This window comes from Nicotiana sylvestris, chromosome 9 (assembly GCF_000393655.2).
Source record: "Nicotiana sylvestris chromosome 9, ASM39365v2, whole genome shotgun sequence".
In the NCBI taxonomy this organism is placed as follows: Eukaryota; Viridiplantae; Streptophyta; class Magnoliopsida; order Solanales; family Solanaceae; genus Nicotiana; species Nicotiana sylvestris.
The window spans coordinates 44,825,659-44,837,141 of record NC_091065.1 but is presented as its reverse complement, the minus strand read 5'-3'; the positions used below and the strand labels follow the sequence as shown (position 1 = coordinate 44,837,141).

The window sequence follows — 11,483 nt, the reverse complement described above, 5'->3', positions numbered from 1 at the left end:
TCATGAGTAACGGTCTTGCTATTAATTGCAGACGTTTAATTAAAGACTCTGCTAGGCCATTTTGAGTGTGAGCATGAGCTATAGGATGTTTCACTTTTATCCCGATTGATAAGAAATAATAATTAAATGCTTGGGATGAAAACTCAGCAGCATTATCAAGTCTAATAGACTTAATTGGAGTATCAGGGAATTGCGCCCGTAATCGAATTATTTGTGCCATTAATTTTGCAAACGCGAGGTTGCGAGATGACAATAGGCACACATGAGAACATCTAGATGATGCACCTATTAAGACCATAAAATATCTAAACGACCCACTAGGTGGGTGAATAGGTCCACAAATGTCCCCTTGTATACGTTCTAAAAATGCAGAGGACTCAATCCCAACCTTTGTTGGTGATGGTCTTATAATTAACATGCCTTGATAACAAGAAGTTCAAGAAAATTCATTATTTAAAAGAATCTTTAAATTCTTTAATGGATGCCCATTTGAGTTTTCTATAATTCGTCTCATCATAATTGATCCAGGGTGTCCCAATCGATCATGCCAAAGTACAAAAGTATTGGAATTAGTAACCTTTTTGTTTACAGTAGAATGTGCCTCAATTGCACTAATTCTTGCCCAATACAGGACACAAGATAAAGATGGGAACTTCTCAATAACCCTCTTTTAGCCAGAGACATTCTTGGTAATTATGATATATTCAAGATTATTCTCATCTATTGTCTCAATATGATATCCATTTCGGCGGATATCTTTAAAACTCAACAAGTTCCTCTTGGACTTGGAGGAGAACATTGCATTCTCTATGATAAGTATTGTTCCCTTAGACAGAGTTATAGTAGCTCTTCCAGAGCCTTCAGTTAATTTACTACTACGAGAAATTATAGTAACATCTGCCTTATGCATACTTAAATGAGAGAAATATTTCTTCTCTTTGAATATTGTATGTGTTGTACATGAATCAACTAAACAAATATTTTTACAATTGAACGTTGATCCAAGTTTGCTTTGTGAGATATCTATATTTGCTTCCCATTATTTGACATACAAAAGAAATATATAAATAAATATTAGTATTTTTAGAGAAAAAAATAAGAGAATAACAGAGTTAAACCAATAATTCAATAATGATCTTGTAATGCAATTTTGAGCAAACTCTAATTATCATACAAATAATTACATAGCTAAAAATAATGAAATTATGAGTACACTACACATATGACTAATACAAGTACAATAAATTTATTTACATTATATAACTTATTTGATTTTGTATTTACAACAAATTGCATTTCACTCGGTTTAACATAACAAAATAAAACTGAACAGTGTAAAAATTATTAAAGTAATGACCGTACAGCATTTTCTTGTCGTCATTAGACAAATCATTTAAATCAAATACCTTTGATGCACATTAGTCATAAGTACATATCTGTTTTATCCATATACATGTCATAAGTTGGAAATCTTTTTGTATCCATTAACTGACGCATCTATATTTTGTGAGCAACAACATTTATATGATTAAATTGCAGCTCTATAGATCCTAACAACAGAAACATTGTTGGCTTCTTGGGATTTGACAACGAACCAACACTATTTAATAAAACAAATAATATTAATTGATACTAATCACTATTACTCATTTAAAGAACTACGATTACATGATGTTTATTCACTAACTAGTACGAATAGGCAAAAATAAAATTTAAACTACTCAATCATCTTTCACCATAGATCCATCACCGATCAAACGGTCTATTTTCCTATCATGGTACTCAAAGAAGTCTGCCACATCCAAGTGGATGATGTCAAAATTATTGTCAGAGACAAAATTGGCTTCAGGGCCTTTATTCTTTAGAGATGCTTGATAAAGCTCAACCAAATGTCTTGGTACACAACAAATATTTGCCCAATGCCCTTGTCCACCGCAACGATAGCATTCAGTTTCTGAACCATTTACGTTTGGCTTCTCATCTTTCCCTTTCCATTTTTGGTGGTTATTTCTCTTTGGGGGATGATTAACACCAGGAAAATTTCTTACTTGTCTACGGCCACAACCACGACCACGACTAGAGTCACGGCCTTTTCCACGCTTAGCATAATGAGAATACACCTCATCCACTTCAGGCAATGGTGTAGATCCAGTGGGTCGATTTTCGTGATTTCTCATGAGCAAATCGTTGTTTCTTTCAGCCACAAGGAGAAGAGAAATCAACTCAGAGTACTTCTTGAAACCTTTCTCTCTCTACTGTTGTTGCAGGACCATACTGGAGGCATGAAATGTTGTAAACATTTTTTCAAGCATATCATAGTCAGTGATAGTATCTCCACAGAGTTTCAACTTAGAAGTAATTCTGAACATCGCAGAATTATATACAGAAACAGACTTAAAGTCTTGGAGCCTCAGATGAGTCCAATCATATCGTGCTTGTGGAAGAGTGACCAACTTTAAGTTGTCATATCTTTCCGTTAAGCCATTCCACAAAACAAGTGGGTCTTTGACTGTGTGATATTCTATTTTCAACCCTTTATTAAGGTGATGGCGCAAGAAAATCAAGGCCTTAGTTTTCTCTTTAATGGCGTCTCCAAGACCCATTGCATCAACATGGATTTCAGCATCCAACACCCATGTCATATAGTTCTTGCCCGAAATTTCAAGGGCAACGAACTTTCTTTTCATAATATCAGTCATAATTAAAAGAGGAGAAAAGTTATACCTTAGTCTTCTCAAAGAGCTTCTTGAGACGGTACAGTCTCGTGCTAATAAAGTGTAATGAAACAATAAAAGAAGAAAAATAATATTGCAGAGAAAGAGGGAGAGGGAATTCTTATTGAATTTTGGGATGCTCTATTTATAACCCTTTATTTATAGGGAGAGAGTGACTTAGTGTCACGACTCGGATTTTCCACCCTCGGGGGTCGTGATGGAGCCTACTAATGAAAGCTAGGCAAGCCAATGGTTCCAATTACTTAACCTTTCTCATATATTTTAATCCTTTAACAATGGTGAACAACACCATATAAACATCGGAATTAAGCAGAAGAAAAGAGATGTAACGATTATTACCAACAAAATTCCATAACTAAAAGCTACCCAGATCTAGTGTCACAATTTCACTGACTGTCTAAGAGTACTACAAACAAAAGGTCCGAAAGATAAATACAAACTGATTTAGAAATACATAGAAAAAATAGTATAGAAAGATAAAAGTAGACGCCAAGGCCTGCGGACGCCTGCAGGACTACCTCGGGTTGCCTGAATGGACTGAAGACAACACCCTCACTGCGGTCCAAAAGTTGCTGCACCGGGATCTACACACAATGCAGAGTGTACTATCAGCACGACCGACCCCATGTGTTGGTAAGTGCCTAGCCTAACCTCGGCAAAGTAGTAATGAGGATAGGACCAGACTACCAAATAAACCCGTGCAGTTAAATCATATACAATGGAAAATAAAAGCAGATATTCACAGTTAAAGATGGGAAGGGGAAAGCATGCTACGGGGAGTATCAGATAACAACAAAATACCAAAGAGGAATGTAAAGAAATCATAATTTAATTGACAACAATAATGAGGAAAACAAACACAGTATTCACATTCATTTCTTTCTTGTTGCAGGCGTGCAACCCGATCCTATTTCATATATCTCGTTACAGGCGTGTAACCCGCTCCTATTTCATATATCTCATTGCAGGCGTGCAACCCGCTCCCATTTCATATATCTTGTTGCAGGCATGCAACCCGCTCCTATTTCATATATCTCGTTGCAAGCGTGCAACCCGCTCTCATTTCATATATCTCATTGCAGGTGTGCAACCCGCTCCCATTTCATATATTTCCGTGGCGGCGTGCCAACCGATCCCATTTACAAATCATCATCAATCACAAAGAATCCCGACAAGAAAATAAGAGTATAACAACAATATCCCGGCAAGGGAAACAATATCATTAACAATAACCTCCTGGCAAGGGAGACAATGTCATAACAATAACATCCCGGCAAAAGAGACAATATCATAAACAATAACATCCCGGCAAGGGAGACAATATCATAAACAATAGCATCCCAGCAAGGGAACCAACAATGATAATCAACATATTAAGCATGAATAAATCTCAACGAAGCCACAACAATTACAACACTAGACCCATGGCCATGCTTGACACCGACGTATAGATACTCGTCACCATGCCTATACGTCGTACTCCTCAATTAACACATAACAAATAAGACCCAACTCCTAATCCCTCAAGCTAAGGTTAGCCAAACACTTACCTCGATGCCATTAACACAATTCAAGCCTCAACTACCGCTTTACCTCTTGTTTCCACCACCAGTTTGACCGTATCTACCCACAAGTTACTTAACTATATCAATAAATGCTAACTGAATCAATTTTACTACATGAAAATAAGTTTTCCAATGTTTTTTCCAAAAGGTCAAAAATCGATCCCGAGCCCACATGGTCAAAACCCGACGTTCAAACCCAAACCCGATTACCCATTCACCCATGAACCCAAATATATAATTTGTTTTGAAATCGGACCTCAAATCGAGGTTCAAATCCTCAAAATTTGAAAAAGAAACTAACTTTTACCCAAAACACCTAATTTCCCCCATGAAAACCCTTGATTTTGAGTTAAAGTCATGTGAAAGGATGTTAAAGATTAATGAAAATGAATTAGAAATGACTTACAATCGATTTGGAAGAGTACTTGTCTTTGAAAAATCACCCAAAGGTGTTTAGGTTTTGAAAACGTTTGAAAAATTAAACATTTTCGGCTAAATTATGAATTTGCAGGTCGAAGATGTCTCAATTGCGACCAGGGTTCGCAATTGCGAACCCCTTCAAAACCTGTTGACTTCGCAAATGTGAAGATTTTGTCGCATTTGCGACCAAGTGCAATTTTTGTCACCTTCGCATTTGCGTGGGACCCTTCGTAAATGCGATATCACATTTGCGATACAAACGTCGCATTTGCGACCAAGGTAGCCCAGGTCGACTTTCGCATTTGCAGTACTTTTCTCGCATTTACGAACCAGGCCTGCAGACATGCAATATACCAGCAATTTCCTAAGTCCAAATTTCACTCCGTAGCATATCCAAAACTCACCCAAGCCATCAGGGCTCCAAACCAAACATGCGCGCAAGTCCAAAAATATCATACGGACTTGCTCGTGCGATCAAATCATCAAAACAACATCAATAACTATGAATTTAGCATCAAAATCAAAGAAAATCTCAACAACTTTCAAAGCTTCAAATTTTACAACTAATGTTCCGAATCACGTTATATGACCTCCGTTTCTAAACAAATTTTATAGTCTGAACTTAAATCACATATAAGACATGTATCGGGCACCGGAACCAAAATACGGGCATGATACCATCAAATTCAAACATATTTCATTTCCAAAAACTCATATATATTCCAGAAAATAATTTTCTTTAAAAATTCATTTCTCAGGCTTAGGACCTTGGAATTTAATTCCGGGGCATACGCCTAAATCCCATATTTTTCAATGGACCCTCCGGGATCATCAAATCATGGGTCCGGGTCCGTTTACCCAAAATGTTGACCGAAGTCAACCTTAATTCATTTTAAAAACAAAATTCACGATTTTCACATAATGGCTTTCTGGATACACGCTCGGACTGTGCACACACAACGAGGTGAGTCAAAAAGGAGGTTTTAAGGCCTCATAGAATTTATTTCTAAAACAAGTGATGACCTTTTGGGTCATCACATTCTCCACCTCTAAAACAACTGTTCGTCCTCGAACGGACATAAGAAGAAAGTACTTGAGTCGGAGAAAAGATGGGGATAACGGCTTCGCATATCAGAATCAGATTCTTAAGTCGATGCCTCAACAGGCTGACCTCTCCACTGAACACGAACAGAAGGGAAACTCTTCGATCTCAACTGACAAACCTACCGATCTAGAATAGCTACTGGCTCCTCCTCATAGGACAAGTCCTTGTCCAACTGGACAGTGCAGAAGTCTAACATGTGGGATGGATCGCCGTGATACTTCCGAAGCATGGACACATGAAACACTGGGTGCACGATTGATAAGCTCGGTGGAAATGCAAGTCTGTAAGCCACCTCTCCCACTCGATCAAGAATCTCAAACAGGCCAATGAACCTAGGGCTAAGCTTGCCCTTCTTCCCAAACCTCATCACGCCCTTCATAGGAGACACCCAAAGCAACACCCGCTCACCGACCATGAATGCCAAATCACGAACCTTACGGTCGGCATAACTCTTTTGCCTGGACTGAGCTGTACGAAGCGTATCCTGAATAATTCTGACCTTGTCCAAGGCATCCTGTACGAGATCCGTACCCAACAACTGATCCTCTCTTGGCTCAAACCATATAGCCAACAATCGACACCGCCTACCATATAAAGCCTCATAAGGAGCCATCTGGATGCTCGACTAGTAGTTGTTGTGGTAGGCAAACTCCGCTAAAGACAAAAACTAATCCCACGAGCCTCCAAAGTAAATGACACAAGCTCGGAGCATATCCTCCAAAATCTGAATAGTACGCTCGGACTACCCGTCCATCTGAGGATGAAATGTTGTACTCAACTCTACCCGTGTGCCCAACTCACGCTGAACGACTCTCCAGAAATGCAAGATAAACTGCGTACCTCTGTCCGAAATGATAGACATGGGCACACCATGAAGGCGAACAATCTCCCGGATATAGATCTCAGCTAACCTCTCCGAAGAATAGGAGATTGCCATAACAATGAAATATGCTGACTTGGTCAGCCTATCAACAATAACCCACAATGCATCCAACTTCCTCTGAGTCCGTGGGAGTCCAACAACAAAGTCCATAGTGATACGCTCTCACTTCCACTCAGGAATCTCTATCTTCTGGAACACACCACCAGGTCTCTGATGCTCGTACTTTACTTGCTGACAATTCAAACACCGAGCCACATAGACAACAATATCCTTCTTCATCCTCCTCCATCAATAATGTTGCCACAGATCCTGATATATCTTAGCGGCGCCCAGATGAATAGAGTACCGGGAACTGTGGGCCTCCTCTAAAATCAACTTTCGGAGTCCATCCACATTAGGCACATAAACTCGACCCTCCAGCCTCAAAACTCCATCATCTCCTAATGTAATCTTCTTGGCACCACCATGCAGTACTGTGTCCCTAAGGACACACAAATGAAGATTATTATACTGCCGATCTTGGATATGCTCCAATAAAGAAGAACAAGCGACTGTGCAAGCTAATACACAGCTGGACTCAGAAACATCCAACCTCACGAACTGATTGGCGAAATCCTGAACATCTAAAGCAAGCGGTCTCTCACCGACCAAAATATAAGCAAGACTGCCCATACTGGCTGACTTCCTACTCAAGGCATCGGCCACCATATTGGCCTTTCTCGGATGGTATAAGATGGTGATATCATAGTCCTTCAGTAACTCCAACCACCTTCTTTGCCTTAAATTTTGCTCCTTCTGCTTGAACAAGTACTGCAGACTCTTGTGATCCGTGAACACCTCACATGACACGCCATATAGATAATGTCTCCAAATCTTCAACGTGTGAACAATGGATGCTAACTACAAATCATGAACTGGGTAATTCTTCTCATGAATCTTCAACTGCCATAAGCAATGACCTTGCCATCCTACATCAACACTACACCAAGTCCAATATAAGGTGCATCACAATAAACTGTATATGGCCCTGAACCTGTGGGCAAAACCAACATTGACGCCATATTCAAAGTTGTCTTGAGCTTCTGAAAGCTCGCCTCACACTCGTACGACCACCTGAACTGGGCACCCTTCTTGGTCAACCTAGTCATCGGGGCTGCAACAGATGAAAACCCCTCCACAAACCGACGATAATAGCTTGCCAAGCCCAAGAAACTCCGGATCTCTGTAGCTGATGCTGGTGTAGGCTAGTTCTTGACTGTCTCTATCTTCTTAGGATCTACCTGAATACCCTCTGTTGATACAACATAACCCAAGAATGCAACTGAACTCAACCAGAACTCACACTTCAAAAACTTAGCATACAACTGACTATCCCTCAAAGTCTGAAGAACCACTCTCAGATGTTGCTCATGATCCTCCCAACTATGGGAATAGATCAAAATATCATCAATGAAGACTATCACGAATGAATCCAAGTAAGGCTTGGACACTTGGTTCATCAAATCCATAAAAGCTACAGGGGCATTGGTCAACCCAAATGACATCACCAAAAACTCATAATGCCCATACCGAGTGCAGAAAGTTATATTAGGGACATCAGATGCCCTAATCCTCAACTGATGGTAGCCAGATCTCAAGTAAATCTTCAAAAATAACTTGGCACCCTGAAGCTGCTCAAACAAATCATCAATCCTCGGCAATGGATACTTATTCTTTATTGTAACCTTGTTTAACTGCCGGTAATCTATACACATTCTCATCAATCCATCCTTTTTCTTAACAAACAACACCGGTGCACCCCAAGGCGAGACACTAGGTCTAATGAAGCCTTTATCAAGCAAGTCTTGCAATTGATCCTTCAATTCTTTCAACTGAGGCAGGGCCATACGATGCAGCGGAATAGAAATGGGCTAAGTGCTCGGAGCCAAATTAATGCAGAAGTCAATATCCCTGTCGGGTGGCATCCCTGGCAGGTCTGAAGGAAATACCTCAAGAAACTCACGAACAACAGGCACAGAATCAATAGAAGGAACCTCAGCGCTAGAATCACGAACATATGCCAAATAGGCCAAACACCCCTTCTCGACCATACGCCGAGTTTCACATATGAGATAACACTACGGGCAGAATGACTAGGAGTCCCTCTCCACTCTAAACGAGGTAAACTTAGCAAGGCTAAGGTCACAGTCTTGGCATGACAGTCCAAGATAGCGTGGTAAGGTGATAACTAGTCCATCCCCAATATGACATCAAAATCAATCATATCCAAAAGTAACAAATCTACACGAGTCTCATGACCCCAATCACAACTATACATGAATGATGGACACGATCTACGATAATAGAATCGCCCACCAGTGTAGACACATATACAGGAGCACTCAAGGAATCACTAGGCATGACCAGATACGGTGCAAAATAAGATGACACATAGGAGTACATAGATCTAGGATCAAATAGAACTAAAGCATTTCTACTACAAACCAGAACAGTACTTGTGATAACTGTATCGGAAGCTTCAACCTCAGGCCTGGCTGGAAGAGCATAACAACGAGGCTGGGCCCCACCACTCTAAATTACATCTCTGGGACGGTCTGCTACTGGTTGGCCTCTACCTCTAGCGGCCTGACTCCACCTCTAATACCTCTACCTCCACCTCTAGTACCCCTACTTCCACCTTTAGCTAGCTAGGCGGGCGGTGGAATGCTCGGTGCCTGAACTATGGCACGGGAACCCTGGTGCTGAGAACTGCTTGGTGCTCTAGGGAAAAATCTAGCAATATGCCTCGTGTCACCACAAGTAAAACAATCCTTCAGCTGCTAGGGCTGACGACCCTAAAAACTCTAAAGCGGAGATGCACTAATAGGAGATGGATATGCACTATAGGACTGCTGATCAGAATACTGCATGTGAGAACCACGACCACCTGAAGTACTATGAGAAACCTAAAGTGCTGACTTAAAAGGCCTAGGAGGATGGCCTCTACCATACAAATCCCTGCCTCTATACGAGGCACCACTAAATCTGCCTGAATGACGAGGCCTCTTGTTAGATCCCTGACCACCCCCTACGATAGAACCATCTCAACTCTCCTGGCCACATTGGCCGCCTCCTGAAAAGAAATCTCACTCCCCGTCTCCTTAGCCATCTGCAATCGAATAGGCTGAATGAGTCCCTCAATGAACCTCCTCACACTCTCTCTCTCTCTCAGCGAGAAGTATAAGAAGATCATGACGGGCGAAGTCAATAAATCTAGTCTCGTACTGAGTAAGAGTCATAGAAACCTGCTTGAGATGCTCAAACTGCCTCCTATAGTTCTCCCTCTAAGTGTCGGGAAGTAACTTATCCAAAAATAGTTAAGAAAACTGATCCCAAGCCAAATCTAGTAACCCCACTGGTCTAGCCAAGCAATAATCTCTCCACCAAGTCTTGGCAGAACCAGACAAACAAAAAGCAACAAAGTCGACCCCATTGGTCTCCAATATCCCCATGTTCTTAAGAACCTCATGACAACTATCTAAATAATCATGGGGATCTTCAGAAGATACACCGCTGAAAGTGGTAGTGACGAGCTTGGTGAATCTGTCCAATCTCTACAAGGAATCAACATGCATAGCTGCTCCATCACCAGTCTGAGCTACCACACTCAGCTAAACTGCTCCAATTCACTGAGCTGTTGGAGTTTGAAACTGGGGATCTGCTCCGGAGTGCGGGTAGCAGGAGTCTGGGCTTCTCCTCCAGCCTAAGAGATGATTGGTGCTACAAGAAGTAAGCCTGTCTGGGTGACACTCTCCATACGGCCCACTAGACGGACATGAGCATCCTGGAGTATTGGGGTAGCAATAAACCCCTATAGGACCTGAGATGGGCCCACCGAAACTACCTGGGCCGGAACCTTATTATCAAACTCAACCCGAGGCTCCGCCGCTGGTGCTGCCGCTCTAGGCTGAGCTCTTCCCCTACCTCGGCCTCTAGCATGGCCTCAGCCTCGCCCTCTGCCCCTCGTGGGAGCTACTACTGGGGACTCGGGCTGCTGATTAGTGGATGAGGAAGAGCGTGTTCTCGCTATCTACGAAAGAATAGAGTAGAAATTCAATTAGCATTGAGAAACCAAATCGCACGACAGGAAAAAATAGATGTGAAGTTTTTCCTAACTCTATAGCCTCTGGGGGATAAATACAGACGTCTCTGTACCGATCCCTCAAACTCTACTAAGCTTGTCCGTAAATTGTGATACCTAAGTAACCTAGAGCTATGATACCAACTTGTCACGACCCGGATTTACCACCCCCGGGGGTCAAGATGGCACATACTAGTGAAATCTAGGTAACCCAATTCTTCCAAATTACTTGACCTTTCTCATATATTTCCATCCTTTAACAATGGTGAACAACATCATAAAACAGCAGAATTAAATAAGCGGAAGAAAAGAGATGTAACGATTTAAATATTACCAACACAATTCCATAACTAAAAGCTACCCAGATCTGGTGTCACAATTTCACAGACTGTCTAAGAGTACTACAAATAAAGATCTGAAAGATAAATACAAACTACTTCAGAAATACATAGAAGAAACAATAGAGAAAGATAGAAGGGACTCAAAGGCCTGCGGATGCCTGCAGGACTACATCGGGTCGCATGAATGGACTGAAGATAACACCCTCACTGCAGTCCAAAAGCTGCTGCACCGGAATCTGCACACAGTGCAGAGTGTAGTATCAGCACAACCGACCCCATGTGCTGGTAAGTGCCCAGCCTAACCTCGGCGAAGT

At 41.4% G+C, this 11,483-nt stretch overlaps 1 protein-coding gene across 1 annotated transcript; it reads right to left on the bottom strand.

The window, feature by feature from the left end:
- Positions 1 to 1,721: 1,721 nt before the first annotated feature.
- LOC104241254 (uncharacterized) lies at positions 1,722 to 2,642 on the bottom strand. The gene is made up of 2 exons (XM_009796182.2): positions 2,299 to 2,642; positions 1,722 to 2,193 (listed from the first exon to the last, which is right to left on the bottom strand). The coding sequence occupies exons 1-2, from the start codon at positions 2,640 to 2,642 to the stop codon at positions 1,722 to 1,724; spliced, it is 816 nt and encodes a 271-aa protein (XP_009794484.2).
- Between the last annotated feature and the right edge of the window lie 8,841 nt (positions 2,643 to 11,483).